This window comes from Grammomys surdaster, unplaced genomic scaffold (genome assembly GCF_004785775.1).
Source record: "Grammomys surdaster isolate TR1022 unplaced genomic scaffold, NIH_TR_1.0 576, whole genome shotgun sequence".
In the NCBI taxonomy this organism is placed as follows: domain Eukaryota; kingdom Metazoa; phylum Chordata; class Mammalia; order Rodentia; family Muridae; genus Grammomys; species Grammomys surdaster.
Genome location: NW_021604995.1, coordinates 1 through 17,587, shown reverse-complemented (window position 1 = coordinate 17,587; position 17,587 = coordinate 1). Strand labels below are relative to the sequence as shown.

Here is a 17,587-nt window from a genome sequence, read left to right as displayed (position 1 = left end):
TCGCAGCCTAAGCAAGAATTCAGATTGCCTGTCAGAGGGGGTTCTGGGTGGCCCCTCTCTGCTTGGTCTAGGGGCTAAGTCCCCCCTTTTTAGGTTGGGTGGAGATGGGTTTCAGATCCAGCCTTCCTAATGAAGACTGTTATTTCCAATATTGGATTGATTTCTAGACCAGTACATGATTGAGACCTAACAGCTGGTCACCTTTAAGAAAAATACAAGAGACATTATAATTTCTCTTTTTGATTCTCTATCCCACAAGGTCTAAAAACTTGAGGCAAGGCAGATTGACCCATCTGGGATATAGGTGGGCAAAGGTGGGTCAGGAACATATGTCCAATACAGCTTCCCAGTCACCCTTGTCAGGGCACTCAGCAAGCTCACAGGTCAGCATCATTCTTTGTTCTAGCCTCAGCATGTCTCACCAATCATTCTGGCAGCCACCATGCTCCTATAGCATCCTGAAAAAAAAAGACAAACATGCCCTCTTCCCCACATTAGATACCTGGTTGGGATCATGCCATATGCCAGTAAATGGATCCTTCCCTTTCACCTAGGCATAAGTATGCCTAGTTGAAGGGTGCCATAGACACTCAGCAGAAAGTTCCTTGGCACCTAATTTTTTAAAATTTAAAATAAAAAGAGTATGATTTAAATAAATTTTTGTTGTTTTGGTATATGCCTCCCCCTTTTTTATTTTATGAAGATATTGTTTTAAAGTTCCATGGGCCCTTTCCACAATACCTTGTCCTTGAGGATTATAAAACTGTAATAAATTGTTGACAAAAAGTCTTGACTGCCTGACTACAATTGCCAGATCCCTTATCTGGTTTTTATTGGATATTTTATTTATTTAACTTTCAAATATTATCTCTCTCCCATTTCCCCCCAAAACACCTTATCCCACCCCCTCCTCCTACTTCTATGAGGGTCTGCCCCTACCTCTCCACCCATTCCTGCCTCCCAGCTCTTGAATTCCCCATAAGTAGTGCATCCAGACTTTCAGAGACCAAGGCCCTCCTCTTCTCCTGATGCCTGAGAAGGACATCCTCAACTACATATACAGGTGGAGCCATGAGTCCCTCCCTTTGTGTTCGCAGACTGGAAGTTTAGACCCTGGGAGATCTGGTTGAGTATTCTGTTACTCCTTCTAAGAAGGACCAAAGCACCCATACTTTGGTCTTCCTTCATTTTCTTGAGCTTCATGTGGTCTATGTATTGTATCTTAAGTATTGTGAGCTTTTGGTCTAATATCCACTTATCAGTGAGTGCATACCATTTGTGTTCTTTTGTGATTGGGTTACCTCACTCAGGATGATATTCTCCAGTTCCACCCATTTGCCTAAGAATTTCAAGAAATCATTGTTTTTAATAGCTGAGTAGTACTCCATTGTGTAAATGTACCACATTTTTTGTATGCATTTCTCTGTTGAAGGACATCTGTGTTCTTTCCAGCTTCTGGCTACTATAAATAAGGCTGCTATGAACATAGCAGAGCATGTGGCCCTGTTGTATGTTGGAACATCTTTTGGGTATATGCCCAGGAGTGATATACCTGGGTCCTCAGGTAATACTATGTTCAATTTTCTGAAGAATCACCAGACTGATTTCCAGAGTGGTTCTACCAGCTTACAATCCCACCAACAATGGAGGAGTGTTCCTCTTTCTCCACATCCTTGCCAGCATCTACTATCAACTGAGTTTTTGATCTTGGCCATTCTGACTGGCTTGAGATGGAATCTAATGATTGTTTTGATGTGTATTTCCCTGATGACTAAAGATGTTGAACACTTCTTTAGGTACTTCTTGGCCATTCGAGTTTCCTCAGTTGAGAATTCTTTGTTTAGCTCTGTACCCCATTTTTTAATCAGGTCATTTGTTTGTCTAGTCTAATTTCTTCAGTTCTTTGTATACCTTGGGTAATAGCCCTCTATCAGATGTGGTTATTAGTAAAGATCTTTTCCCAATATGTTGGTTGTCACTTTGTCCTGTTGATGGTGTACTTTGCTGTACAGAAACTTTGCAGTTTTATGAGGTCCCATTTGTCAATTCTTTATCTTAGAGCACAAGTCATTGATGTTCTGGTCAGGAACTTCCCCCTGTTTCCATGTGCTCAAGGCTTTTCCCCATTTTCTCTTCTATTAGTTTCAGTGTATTTGATTTTATGTAGAGGTCCTTCATTCACTTGGACTTGAGCTTTGTACAAGGAGATAAGTATGGATCAATTTGCATTCATCTACATGCTGACCTCGAGTAGAACCAGCACCTTTTGTTGAAAATGCTGTCTTTTTTCCACTGGACAGCTTTAGCTCCTTTGTCAAAGATCAAGTGACCATAGTTGTGTGAGTTCATTTCTGGGTCTTCAATCTTATTCCATTGATCTTCCTGCCTGTCTCTGTACCAGTACCTTGCAGTTTTTATCACTAGTGGTCTGTAGTACAGCTTGAGGTCAGGGATGGTGATTCCCTCAGAAGTTCTTTTATTGTTGAGAATAGTTTGCAATATCCTGGGTTTTTTGTTATTCCAAATGAATTTGAGAATTGCTCTTTCTATCTCTGTGAAGAATTGAGTGGGAATTTTGATGGGGATTGCATTGAATCTGTAGATTGTCATTTTTACTATATTAATCCTGCCAATCCATGAGCATGGGAGATCTTTCCATCTTCTGAGAGCTGCTTTGATTTCTTTCTTCAGGGACTTGAAGTTCTTGTCATACATGTCTTTTACTTGCTTGGTTAGATTCACACCAAGTTATTTTATATTATTTGTGACTATTGTTAAGGGTGTCATTTCCCTAATTTCTTTCTCAGCCTGTATATCCTTTGAGTAGAGGAAGTTTGAACTAATTTTATATCCAGCCACTTTGCTAAAGTTGTTTATCAGGTTTAGGAGTTCTCTGGTAGAAGTTTTGGGGGTCACTTAAGTATACTCTCATATCATCTGCAAATAGTGAGATTTTGACTTCTTTCTCTCCAGTTTGTATTCCTTTGACCTCATTTTGTTGTCTAGTTGTTCTGGCTAAGACTTCAAGTACTATATTGAATATGTAAGGAGAGGGTGGGCAGCCTTGTCTAGTCCCTGATTTTAGTGGAATTGCTTCAAGTTTCTCTCCATTTAGTTTGATGTTGGCTACTGGTTTGCTGTATATTGCTTTTAGTATGTTTAGGTATGGGCCTTGGATTGTTGATTTTTCCAAGACTTTTACCATGAAGGGGTGTTGAATTTTGTCAAATGCTTTCTCAGCTCTAGTGATTTGATTATGCTGTTTTTTCCCTTTGGGTTTGTTCATATAGTGGATTACACTGATGGATTTCCAAATATTGAATCATCCCTGCATTCCTGGGATAAAACCTACTTGATCATGATGGATGATTGTTTTGATGTGTTTTTGAATTCCGTTTGCTAGAATTTTATTGAACATTTTTGTATTGGTATTCATAAGGGAGATTTGTCTGAAGTTTATTTCTTTGTTGTATCTTTGTGTGGTTTAGATATGACTGTAATTGTGGCTTCATAGAATGAATTGAGTAGTGTTCCTTCTGTTTCTCTTTTGTGGAACAGTTTATAGAGAATTGGTATCAGGTCTTTTTTGAAGGTCTGATTGAACTCTGCACTAAACCATCTGGTCCCAGACTTTTTCTGGTGAGAAGACTTTTGGGGTTATAAGACTATTTAGATGGTTTATCATGGTCTCATTTAACTTTGGTAACTGGTAGTTGTCTAGAAAATTGTCCATTTCATCCAGATTTTCAAATTTTGTTGAGTATAAGCTTTTGTAGTAGGTTCTGATGATTTTTTTTTTAATTTCCTTGGTTTCTGTTGTTATGTCACCCTTTTCAGTTCTGATTTTATTAATTTGAATCCTGTCTATGTGCCCTCTGGTCAGTCTGGCTAAGGGTTTTATCTAGTAATTTTCTCAAAGAACCAGCTCCTGGTTTTCTTGAATCTTTGTAGAGTTCTTTTTGTTTTTACTTGGTTAATTTCAGTGCCGAGTTTGATTATTTCCTGCTGTCTACTCCTCTTGGGTATGTTTGGTTCTTTTTGTTCTAGAGTGTTCAGGTGTGTTGTCAAGCTGCTAATGTATGCTTTCTCCAGTTTCTTTTTGTAGGCACTTAGAGCTGTGAGTTTTCCTTTTAGCACTGCTTTCATGGAGTCCCATAACTTTGGTATGATGTGTCTTCGTTTTCATTAAATTCTAAAAAGTCTAATTTCTTTCTTGGTTTTTTTTTGTTTTTTGTTTTTTGTTTTTTTTTTTTGGTTTTCCAAGACAGGGTTTCTCTGCTTTAATTTCTTTCTCAATTTCTTCCCTGACCATATTATCATTGGGTAGAGTGTTGTTCAGTTTCCACCTGAATGTGGGCTTTCCATTGTTTTTGTTGTTATTGAAAACCAGCCTTAATTCATGGTGATCTGAAAGGATGCATCGGATTATTTCAATTTTCTTGTATCTTTTGAGGTTTGTTTTGTGACCAATTATATGGTCTATTTTGGAGAAGGTACCATGAGGTTCTGAGAAAAAGGTATATTCTTTTTCTTTAGGATGAAATGTTCTATAGATATCTGTTGAATCTATTTGGTTCATAACTCCTGTTAGTTTCACTGTATCTCTTTTTAGTTTCTGTTACCAGGATCTGTCTATTGCTGAGAGTGGGGAGTTGAAGTCTCCCAATATTATTGTGTGAGGTGCAGTGTGTACTTTGAGATTTAGTAAGGTTTCTTTTATGAAAGTGGGTGCTCTTGCATTTGGCACATAGATGTTCAGAACTGAGAGTTCATCTTGGTTGACTTTTCCTTTGACGAGTATGAAATGTCATTCCTTGTCCTTTTTGATAGCTTTAACTTGAACGTCAATTTTACTTGATAGTAGAATAGCTACTTCAGCTTGTTTCTTAGGACAATTTGCTTGATGATTGAGTTCCAGCCTTTTACTCTAAGGTAGTGTATGTCTTTGTCACTGAGGTAGATTTCCTGTATGCAGCAAAATGCTGGGTCCTGTTTACATATCTAGTCTGTTAGTCTATGTCTTCTTATTGGGGGAATTGAGTCCATTGATGTTAAGAGATATTAAGGAGAGGAGATTGTTGCTTCCTGTTATTTTTGTTATTAGCGGTGACATTATATTTGTGTGTCTATCTTCTTTTGGATTTGTTGGAAGAAGATTACTTTCTTGCTCTTTCTAGGGTATAATTTTCCTCCTTGTATTGGAGTTTTCCTGCTATTATCTTTTGTAGTGCTGGGTTTGTTGTGTAAAGATATTGTGTAAATTTGGTTTTGTCATGGAATATCTTGGTTTCTCCATCTATGGTAATTTAGAGTTTTGCTGGGTATAGTAGCCTGGGCTGCATTTGTGTTCTCTTAGGGTCTGTATGACATCTGTCCAGGATATTCTGGGTTTTATAGTATCTGGTGAGAAGTCTGATGTAATTCTGATAGGTCTACCTTTATATGTTACTTAGCCTTTTTTCCTTACTGCTTTTAATATTCTTTCTTTGTTTTGTGCATTTGGTATTTTGATTATTATGTGATGGGAGTTATTTCTTTTCTGGTTTAGTCTACTTGGCATTCTGTAGGCTTCTAGTATGTTTATAGGCATCTCATTCTTTAGGTTAGGGATGTTTTCTTCTATAATTTTGTTGAAGATATTTATTTGCCCTTTAAGTTGGGAATCTTCACTCTCTTCTATACCTATTATCCTTCGGTTTGGTCTTCTCATTGTGTCCTGGATTTCCTGGATGTTTTGGGCTAGGAACTTTTTGCACTTTGCATTTTCTTTGACACTTGTGTCAATATTTTATTTTATTTTATTTTTTTAAAAGGACAACATTTAATTGGGGCTGGCTTACAAGTTCAAAGGTTGGTTCAGTTCATTATCTTCAAGGCAGGAGCATGACAGGGTCCAGGCAGGCATGGTGTAGGAGGAACTGAGAGTTCTTCATCATCATCTGAAGGCCATTAGAAGACTGGCTTCCAGGCAGCTAGAACGAGGGTCTTAAAGCCCATCCCCACTCCAACACTTCCTCCAACAAGACCACACCCACTCCAACAAGGCCACACCTACTAATAGTACCACTCCTTGCGCCAAGCATATTCAAACCACCACATTACCTTAGTGCTAACTTAGCAGTTATTCTTAGTGCTAACTTAGTGCACCCTCCAGAACAGAATGCTTTCGCAGTTGACTTCCAATTAGAAAGGGCTCTGTCATTTCTTTCATTGCATCTTCTTTAAGCTGGGCTCAGCTCCTCTGACTTCCATTATGAGAAATGTTGGTGGTGGCATCCTGCTACTCTGAGAGGCTTCAGGAAGGTTCCCTCAGCCCATAGTGAAGTGGAAAGATCATGCAATCTACTCCCAGAATTCACATTTGAGTAAATACATGAAAGGCCTGTTTCCTGTGGAGTCTTCTCCCATGGTTCAAGAGAATGTTGTGAATATATCATGATCCATTCAGCACTTCAGTCTGATCCACAAGACGGACTCCAGAGTACAACTAGGAGGTGAGTTGTGAAGGGAGCATGAAGGCCAAATGCACATCTAAGTCAAAGAAAAGTATTTCACAAATGTCTTTTAACTGATGACTACTGAGTCAGTCTTTCTGCAGCTGTTCACAGCAAAAGGAAAAACATTATAGACCCACATTGACCAGAGGAGAAATGTGTCTGGGAAAGAAAGAAAAAGATTTAAGAAAGAAAAAGACCTGCTATTATCATATTTACTTTTATCAACAGAAGAATCCATTCACAATGAAAAGCACTAACATTTAAAATATTGATCTCTCATGATATTAATACATCTATAAAACATGTAAAGCAAGCATGGCATAAAAATAAGAAAATTGGCTGTGATGCTCTCTAAAATGGGTTACATGGATAGACTCTGTTACAGTATAGAAATGTGAAATAATGAACTTGACCTAGTGGGCGGTTTTATAAGACTGGTGTTCCTCAGGAATGATTTTGAAGCACAAGCTGGACATTTTTATCATCATTCACCACATATAGCAGCATGCAATGGCTTTCAAGAATTTTCAAGGAATTGGTGTCATTCAGGCAGTACTCAATAATCATTGTACAATTATGCTAAGTGACAATAAGGACAATTTTTAAATCTTTGAAAAATTCTAAAATAACCAAAGGAGTCATTAAAATCGTAGTGGTAGTTTATACATTCTTAGAACTGAACTACAACAAAATGGTATCATTCTTCAAATTGAATTATAACAAAAAGATATCATTGATTATGAAAAGCAGCTAATATCGTCTTCTGAGTCAAAGTTATATCCACAAATATTCATGGTAGAAGTGGAAAGACTGTAGAGACGTATGTGTAGTTATACATAAGAATGTTGGTTTTTTTATACAAAAAATAGTATATTTTTATATTTGTAGTTAGCATTTAAATATCTTTTTTTTTTTTATTTCTGTAAATTAACCCGTTTATTGCAGGGCAGGCGAGTCTCAGGCGGTAGGGCTTCTACTGGTCTTTCAGTTCCTTCAATCTTCTGATGGCAGACTTCACTGTGACTGCAGAGGTGGTGTTGTAGGTCCAGGCCCCACCAGCCACCGTTTTCATGCAGGAACCACAGTGCCAGATACCAACAGCTCGTCTCTTCATCTTCGTCTTGCCGCAGAAGGAGCAAGTATACTTAGCGTGCTGGCTAATTTCAATTTTCTTCACCATTTTCCGGAGGGAGGCCCCATAGCGGGTCCCGTATTTCCCGACGATCCCAACCTTCTTGGTGCGTTTAGCCATATCGCAGGAACCGAAGCCCAAGCCCGAAGAGCGCATTTAAATATCTTAAAATATTATTTTTTTTGGTACAAGATGAAAGGGGAAGGAGGATGGAAATTGTAAGGAAGAGTTATAAATAAAATGGGAAAGAGTGCAGAGAAGCATGCTGAAGCTTGTCGTTTCAAGGCACTGCTAATATGTTGGGTGTGGGGGGTGCACATTGGACATTCCATCACTTGAGAGGCAGATGAAGGAAGATTAGGAGCTTTCAAGGTAATCCTTAGCTATATAGCAAGCTTGAGGACAGCCTAGGCTACATAGACTTTATCTCACAAAAAGAAAAAGCATAAAATGTTATTGAGCATCTAGCAACAAAGATCAAAACCAAGGGAAACGGCCCAATTCTATTGCACAGGAAATGAGGGAAGAAGTACAGATGGGCTGTATATTTAAACTGCTTGAAATAACTTCATGTTTGAATGTGGCTGAACAAACATATCACAGAAAAGTATAAAACAGAAATCTGAGTCAATGGAAAACATTTTACAAATGCCTTGTAACTCCAGTGGGCTTTAAATCAGTCTTGCTACACAGATGACACCAAAGTCACACTATTTTTCTTTTTAAACGAAACCAACCAAATGTTTAAAGAGAGAAATAGAAACACTCTTACATTGTGTCAATATTTTAAATGGTATTTTCTACACCTGAGGTTCTCTCTTCTATCTCTTTTATTTTGTGCTTGCATCTATGACTCCTGATCTCTTTCCTAGGTTTTCCATCTTCAGGGTAGTCTCCCTTTGTGATTTCTTTATTGTTTTTATTTCCATTTTTATGTCCTGAAGGGTTTTGTTTAATTCTTTCACCTGTTTGGTTGTGTTTTCTTGTAATTCTTTAAGGGACTTTTGTGTTTTCTCTTTAAGGGCTTCTACCTGTTTACCTGTGTTCTCTTCAATTTCTTTGAGAGTGTTATTTATGTCCTTCTTAAAGATCTCTATCATCATCAATAGGAGTGATTTTAAATCTGAATCTTGCTTTCCTGGTATGATGGGGTATTCAGGACTTTCTATTGTAGTATAACAATTTTCTGATAATGCCAAGTACCCTGGGTTGCTAATGCTTATGTTCTTGTGCTTGCCTTTTGCCATCTGGTTATCTTTAGTGCTACCTGCCCTGTCTCTGACTGGAGCCTGTCTTTCCTATTATCTTGGTTGTGTCAGAACTGTTTCGGGTGGGTGTTGCTTCTTGGGTTAGAGCTCTTGGGTGCCCCACCTCCTCTGGATTTTGTGGGATTGGGTGCAGAGCTGAAGCCCAAGATCTGCTCAGTGCTTAGGCACAGACTGGAAGGAACCTGTGCCCCTGGCCAGGAGTGAATTTGGTGTGGGTGTTGCTGTCTCCTTACCTAAGATACTGCTGGGGTTAGTGCTCCTGGGAGCCCCACTTCCTCTGGGTTTTGTGGGATTGGGTGCAGAGCTGAAACCCAAGATCTGCTTAGTGTTCTGGTGCAGACCAGAAGGCAAATTACTTTTGTCAGGCATTTTGTTACAGCTGTGAAAAAAAAGTAACCAACATGTTATCTCCATCATTCTGTGGTTAGTGTTGATTTAATCTGCATTGCTGCAATATATACCAGCTACTTCTGAATGCTTATCTGTACTAAACAATTTTCTTCTTAGTTACATGTTAATATTTAACCTTTTTCTCTCTTGACATAAATTTTTTTTTGTATGTGGTGCATGTGTGTGTTCACACAGGAACATGTGTGTTTACATCTTCAGGAAAGCCCAAGGTTGACGTTGGGTGTGAGTATTCTCCACTTCATTTACTGGGGGAGGGTCTCTCATTGAACCTGGAGCCTTCCAATTCCAGTTAATCTAGCTAGCCATCTCTTTCCGAGGATTCCGTGTTTCTGCCTTTTGAATGCCAGGATCATAGGCAACCACCATGCCTAGCTTTTATGTGGTCTCTAGGGATCCAAATGCTTGCCCACAAGCTTGTAGGGCACATTATTTATTTATTCAGTCCCCCCACCTTTCCAGAAGGTCCTTAGATACTCTTGACAAGTCAATTGCATGATCTCATTTCTCTGCTCAGTATTAATAAACGGTCTGGCTCAAAATGTTGTAGATTAGCATAGAGTTCACAGTAGTATATCTCATGGAAGCCCAAAGTCTAGGGAGTGATTCATGCACATTTCTCCATGTATCCAACTTCAGAGAGTGCACCTGTCTGCCTCTGAGGTGGTTTGAGTGTGCGTGATTCAGTGAGTTGCACTATTAGTTATGTGTAGCCTTGTTGGAAGAAGTGTGTCACTGTGGAGGTGTGCTTCCCTCCTGGTTGCTTCCAGATACCAGTCATTCCTGGCTGTGCTGATATCAAGATGGATAACTCTGGGCTCCTTCTCCAGAACCATGTCTGCCTGGATGCTGCCATGCTTCCTGCCATGATGAGAAAGGAGTGAACCTCTGAAACTATAAGCCAGCCCCAATTAAATATTACCATTTGAGGGCTAAAGAGATGGCTAAGAGATTAAGAGCAATGGCTGTTCTTCAAGATGCCCTGAGTTCAATTCTCAGCTACCATATGGTGGCTCATAACCATGTATAATAGGATTTGATGCCCTCTTCTGCATGTAGGTATACATGCCATAAAGAATCTCCTACACTTAATGGATAAAACTTAATAAAAGATGTTGTCTTTTACAGGGTTTCTGGAAACTGTAACTAAGAAAGCCTTTTAAGCTGTTAGAGAAGCGCCCATCCCAAATGATTTCATCTGTTTAGAGACATGTGAGTGTTCTGGAAATCAGTAACTGGGACAAAGTTTTTCAAGAATTATGTTGACTTCTTGAGAGTGCCCTGTCATTGTTATTACTGGTGAAATAATTGACATTCTCCTGGGAGGTTAGGTCACAGGATCACTGCCTTACATCCCAGACCTGGCTGCCTCCCTCCACAAACAGTTAGTAGAGTGTCTGCCTGGCCTACTGTCTTAACAGTAAGAAAATTTGAGGTGAGTATTTTACAATTTGGTCTTTGAGGGGCAGTTTGTAAGTAAGGAAGTGGGTCAGGAGACAGGACAAGTGGTTTTATAAAAATAAAGTGATTCTTCTGAACTGGAAACTGAGAGAGGAGGAAGTCATACAGGAAAAGGGAAATAATTACTTCTTCTGAGGACTTTGTGGAGAGCCAAAATCACAGAATAATTTCTGGGTGCTCTTTAAACTTTTAAAATTACTTTAAATTAATATTTATTATTGTATATTCTTATTTTATTGATATAATATTTCATATACAATAACATATACTGAATATCATTTACTTAACTATATATTATATTTATGTATTACTATTACAGGGTGTTTTCCCTGAGTGTATGTCTGTGGATAGCACAGGTACCCATGGAGGCCAGAAGAAGGAACTGGAGTTATAGATGATTGTGAGCCATTTGGGTGCTGGGAATAAAACCTGAGTTCTCTGGAAGAGCAGTTGATGCTCTTCACCACTGAGCCATTTCTCTAGTTACCTCCTCACCCTGTGCTTTAAATTACTTCTCTCCAGTTTTCATTCTTCAGTTTGGGAAGTTGTGTCAAGTCATAGAGTGGGGTATGTTTTGATTCTCTAATATACTTTAAAAAAGCATTTGTGTGTGTCTGTGTGTATCAGTGAATGTTTGTGTGTATGTTTGCATACACTTGACATTTCAGGAGTTGATTCTTTTCTTCCATCCTTTCTAGAAAGGGTCTCTTGCTTTCTCTGGTGCCGTGGACGAGCTGACTTTTGAGCTTCAGACTGATTCTTGTGTCTCTGGCTCTTATCTCTCTGTAGGAGTGCTGAGATTACAGATACATAAGTCACTGCATCCAGCTTTCCATGTGGTCTTCAAGGACCAAATTTAGGTTGTCAGGTGTCAGGTTTGTATAGCAAGCACTTTGTGTGTATGAGTGAGCATGTGTGTGTTTGTTTGTGTGTGTGTGAAAGAGACACAGAGAGAAACAGACAGACAGAGAGAGAGGGAGGGAGGTCTCTATAATGTAGCTCTTGTTGTCTTAGAACAAAAGCTGTAGACCAGCAGGCTGGCTTTAAAGTCACAGAGACCCATCTGTCTCTGGTTCCCAGCACCAGGATGCCTGGCTGCTGGAAGCAGGTTTGTCAGCTAATTTCTTTGTCTTCTAAAACAATTTTGGAATATGTCTGTCAGCAGTTCTACTCTCCATATTCAAGTTTGGTAATGATACTCCTGCAGGCTTCTGTGCAGTGCTAATGGGTAAGTTGTGCTTTTAAAAATCCTGTACTGAGGGCATTTCTGCTCTGGGCATTATCAATACTATCAATACAGTCAGAGTGACTGTGTGAGGACATGACACACCTGGTGACTAGGATTATGTTTGGTCTGCTTTCCTTCATGAATTCAGAGACGAATCTTTCAGGGAAAAGTAGATTAATTGTCTTAGAGATTTAAAAACACATTTTAAAAGTTATGTGTACATGTGTGAGTGCCAACAGAGTTCAGAGGCATCAGATGTCCCTGGAGCCACAGGCCATGGTGAACTACCTGATGTAGGTGATAGGACCCAAATTCAGGTCTTCTGCAAAGCAGTATGTGCTGTTAACTGCTGAGCCATCTCCTCAACTAAATCCTAATATTGTTGTTGTACTTTTTGTACTCAGGATTGAACAGTGTCATGGATGTTTGACTAAGTGCTTTACCAATGAATTGTAGACTCTGATTACAGATTTCTTTATAGTGAAAAAAACTGGAATTCAACTGTTATCTGAGTTGTATTACTGGATGATTTAAAAAAAAGATTTATTTATTTATTGTATGTACATGAGTATACTGTTGCTGTCTTCAGAACTTGTGATCCCATTAGAGATGGTTGTTAGCCACTATGTGGTTGCTGGCAAGTGAACTCAGGACTTCTGGAAGAACTGTCAGTGCCTTTAACCACTGAGCCATCCCTCCAGACCCTTACTTGATGATATTTATTTTCCTTTTCATGTATTTCCTTTGAGACAAGATCTTACATACCCCAGGCTACCCAATAACTCTGACACTAAAATACTCTCATTTGTTGTTTTCTTATTCATAAAACTACTATTTTTTGTATAGTTCTGGTTAGTTAAGTTTCTTGTTTTAAAGGAAAATCCCAAACATTCAATTTATCAAATGAAGCTTCCAGAGCCAGAGGCTGTGGTGAAAGCTTGCTAGCTCAGAGAGGCAGAGAAAACACCCAGCTGACGCTCCTACTTCACCTATATCCCAGAAGGAAAAAGCTCCTTCATGCTGTTTGAAATATCCTTTAACTTAAAGACCTTCCTTTCCATTTCCTGGGTTTTCCTATTTATTTATTGTATGTACATGAGTATACTGTCGCTGTCTTCAGAACATGGGCTTCTATTAGAGATGGTTGCTCTGTGTCAACCTGTTGCTTACTCTGCCTCTTGACCTATCATTGACTTTATTTACCTCTTGTTTTCAGAAAACTCTTGGGTTAAAGCTGTGTGCTAGGGCTGAGCCACTCCACAACAATGCTTTTTTAGTTCTCAGTCTTGGGGTTCACAATATGATCAAATGCTCTGTACCAGCTTTTCCTGTGCAATAACCTATCTATGATTTGCACACTGCTGCTTGGCATGTGGTCGTTTCTCCATATGATCCATCTTGGTGGAGATGGAAAGCACTTTACTCTTTTGGAGAGAGTATTTTTATTAATTTTGAGAATTTAGTATAATGTCTTTTCATTGTAATCACTCATCCCCACATCTCATCTGGTTTTATACTCATCCAACTTTCAAAAAAAGATTTATTTATTCATGTATTTTATGTATGAGTGATGTTCTGTCTTCATGCCCATCAGAAGACTGAATCAGATCCTAAAAACAGATGGTTGTAAGCCACCTTGTGGTTGCTGGGAATTGAACTCAGGACCTCTGGAAGAACCTTCAAGTGCTCTTTACCACTAAGTCATCTCTCCAACCTTGCTCACCCAACTTTTTGTCCTTATGTTTCTTAATCCATTGAGTCTGATTACTGCTGTCTTTATACTTTTAGGTGTATGGTCATCCACTGGTGTATGGTTTACCTGGAAGGGACCATACCCTGTGAGAAAACTGGCTCCTCTCTCAGTAACTATTAGTTTGCAAATATCTCCTCAGCTAGTTATGATGTTTCATGCCTATCTCCCTCCTCTATGTTGAGATTTTGTCTGGCAAGAGCTTCTACAGTGCTTCTGCTTGCTGTCACGATCTCTGTGAGTTCATATGTGCAACTGCCCTGTTACATCTAGAAAACACAATTTGTTTATTGTGTGTGTGTCAGTCAGTGTGTCTCTCTGTGTGTGTTTTCTGTAGTGCAGATAAGGAGGTCAGAAGACAACGTACAGAAGTTGGGCCTCTCCTTCCACCATATGGGACCATGGGATAGAATTTCAGTTGTCTTGGATTGTCAGGTTTGGTAACAAGTCCCTTTACCCACTGAGTCATCTCACTTGTGTAAAGGTGACTTTAGAAATACTGGTCCTCTTTACTGTGCCTAGTTCTCTTCTCATGTAGAGTGAGAACAGCCAAATGTTGACTTGATAGAACTGTTGTAGGAGTTATATGTAAAATAGCAATAGAATCTTACATGAAATTATTTCATAAAATTTTGATATACTCATTACTCACACAAGTTTCCTTTTATAACTAAACTCTTAGAGAATGAAAACATGAATTTAGTATGGAATGTCTGAGAAAAATCAAGGTGGCTGAGGAGATAAAAGCACTTGCCATTCATATTTGGCAGCCTGAGTTACATCCGTGGAATTCATGGTGGAAGGAGAGATCTGACTATTTAATGCTGTCCTCTGGTCTCTACACAGTGCTGTAGGTCCTGTCTGCCTGAATGTTTCCACAAGACAGGAAGAGTGGAAATAGTGGTATTAATAATAATATATAACTGGATATGTCTAGGTGGGGCACAATGGTGTGCAGGTAGTAGTTTAACATTTCACACAGACTTAGTGTTTTCATGCAGGATATTGTCACTCTGAATGAGACTGTCAGTTACTCCAGAGACTTGGCCCTAGGTATGATCTTCTTACATCAGACTATAGTTGGATTCCTGGGGAACCTCCTTCTCTGCTATTACAATTTCCATTGTTTCATGAAAGGTGAAGCCAGGCCTACAGATCTGATTGTCCATCACCTGACTGTGGCCAACTTTTTGGTTATACTCACTAAAGGAGTACCACAGACCATGGCTGCTTTGGGTATGAAACATTTCTTCAATAATGCAGGCTGCAAACTTGTCTTTTACGTCCACAGAGTGGCCCGGGGTATGTGCATTGGTAGCACCTGCTTCTTGAGTGTCTTCCAGGCCATCACCATAAGCCCCATGACTTCCAGATGGAAGGAAGTGAAATGGCAAGTTTCAGAGCACTTGGGGACCTCCAACATCTTGATTTTGTGTTGGGTAGTGAACATCGTGCAATATGTCAGTGTTCCAATGCATGTCACCAGCAAGCAGAATCACATGGAGAAAATGGATTTTGAATACTGTGAGGTAGTTGGTAACAGAGTCACATATCCACTACATCTCATATTGTGGTCATCCTATGATGTGCTGTGTTTGGGGCTCATGCTCTGGTCCAGTGGCTCCATGATCTTTATCCTGTACAGGCACAAGCATCGTGTTCAACACATCCACAGAAACAACTACTCATCCAGATTCTCCCCTGAGTCCAGAGCCACCCAAGGCATCCTTGCCTTAGTGAGCACCTTTGTACCATCTTATATCCTTTCCTCTGTCTTTTCATTAATCTTGGCTCTTTTTAATGGTTCCAGTTTGTGGCTGGTGAAGATTTCTGTTCTAATGGCTGCTTTTTTTCCTACAGCCAGTCCTTTCATTCTTATGTCTGGCAACCGCAGGTTCTGCATGTTCATCTCCGCCTGCTTTGGAAAGAATGTATGCTTCTTTAGACTGGTCAGATAGCTCTATGGTTCACATACTGCTTAATCTTGTGTTTGTATCATCTATATAGCTGTTTCCGATGTGTATGTGTCCCCGTCCATCAGTCAGTCAGTCTGTCTGTCTGTCTGTCTGTCTGTCTGTCTGTCTGTCTGTCTATTTATCTATCTATTACAGGAGCCTGCCTGTCAGTCAATGAGGGAACTATGACTAGGGGAGTGAGGATGCTTATAGGAAAGGTAGAAAGAAGATGCAAGAGACAGAGATGGGAGGGCTGTGGTCAATACCATGCCAGCAAGGAATGTCTTTATTTACTCCGTGTCTTTTAAAGGCAAACAATAGAAAGTATAACCAGTTTTAGAAAGTTAAACAATGGCTACAAATACTTATGTGGTGAGTTTTTGGTATACAGTATCTATGTTTGACTAAGCCCATTCCTGCAGGCTTGGACAGTCTCTTAAGGACGCATGTGTAAGTGAAGGAACTTGGCAGGATTTAGCAGATGTCTTAATTCAAAACATACAGATGCCAAAGTTAACTCCAGATGTGCTCTTCACTGTCTGTCTGTCTGTCTGTCTGTCTGTCTATCAGTCTCTTATCTGTCTATTATCTATCTATCTATCTATCTATCTATCTATCTATCTATCTATCATCTATCGTGTCTTCTTTCTTCCTATTTATTGTGCATATATGTGTATGTGTGATGCATAAATATATATGTAGTACATACATCATACATACATGCAACATCCATAGCATGCATGTTGAGCTGAGTTACAATTTGCGGGAGTTGTGTCTCTCCTCCTACCATATGGATTCCAGAGATCAAACTCAGGTCATCAGGCTTGGCCAGAAGCACCTTAATCTGCTGTATTTTTCAGGGATCTCTAGAGAAACAGAACTTATAGTACACATATCTTTCTGTTTCAAAAGTTTCTTAGTCCTGCCCATTGGCATAACTTTCCAGGACCTGGGCAGGACCCTGGAAAGTAAAGAGGGCTACAGCCCGGGACTTGGGATTCATTTCAGAGGATGCATTTCCCAGGGGTTGAAGACTGCTCAAGAGGACAGTGGAATCTGGAGCTCACTCAGTTGGTAGCTGCTATAGCATCCCTGCAGCACTATCACAGTTGGTAGCCACTATAGCATCCCTGCAGCACTATCACAGTTGGTAGCCGCTATAGCATCCCTGTAGCACTATCACAAGAATACAAACTAGTGATGCTGGGCGGAGTTGGGAAGAGTGCCGTGACAATACCATTTATCAGGCAATGATTCCCAGAATATCATGACCCCACAATTGAAACTGCTTATAAGATTCAGATCTACATTGATGATGGATAAGCCTGCCAATCTGGACATCCTGGACACAGTGGGGCAGAATTTACAGCCATGTGGGATCAATATAAGAGGGCAGGAGAAGGATTTATCATCTGTTACTCCATCACTAATCATTAAAGTTTCCATGAAATTTGGGAGTTTAAACAACTGATTCACTGAGTCTGAGATGCTGATGACACACTGGTGGTTCTTGTGGGGAACAAGTCCGACCTGAACCAGCTGGGGCAGGTCTCCAAGGAAGAGGGATTATCCTTGCCTCAAGAATTCAGTTGTCCGGTTGCTATTTCTAGGCTTGTGCTTGTTGGGTTCAGGCCCCCAGGTAAATAACCACAGAAAGCTACCAGACAAGATAATTCATTGTCTCCAAGTAGAAGAAAACCAAGATCCATGAGTGGGCATCGGTCAACAAGGAAACGATGTGGAGAATCTCACCCAGAGTCCCCTGTGGGCTTTGGGCATATGAGTACTACAGGGTGTGTATTAAATAAATTGTTTCAGTTACCAACACCACCACTGTCAAGACACCAATTAAAACGGCTAGAAGAACACAGGTATCAGAGTGCTGGAC

The 17,587-nt window shown here is 39.7% G+C and overlaps 2 protein-coding genes across 2 annotated transcripts; one reads left to right on the top strand and one right to left on the bottom strand.

Annotated features, from left to right (window-relative positions):
* Positions 1 to 7,414: 7,414 nt before the first annotated feature.
* On the bottom strand, positions 7,415 to 7,752 carry LOC114633311 (putative 60S ribosomal protein L37a). The gene has a single exon (XM_028781893.1). It carries the CDS (start codon positions 7,747 to 7,749, stop codon positions 7,471 to 7,473), a length of 279 nt encoding a protein of 92 aa, XP_028637726.1. The 5' UTR covers positions 7,750 to 7,752; the 3' UTR covers positions 7,415 to 7,470.
* A 6,987-nt stretch (positions 7,753 to 14,739) lies between these two features.
* Positions 14,740 to 15,702, top strand: LOC114633309 (vomeronasal type-1 receptor 3-like). Its single transcript, XM_028781892.1, has one exon. It carries the CDS (start codon positions 14,740 to 14,742, stop codon positions 15,700 to 15,702), a length of 963 nt encoding a protein of 320 aa, XP_028637725.1.
* Positions 15,703 to 17,587: the final 1,885 nt, after the last annotated feature.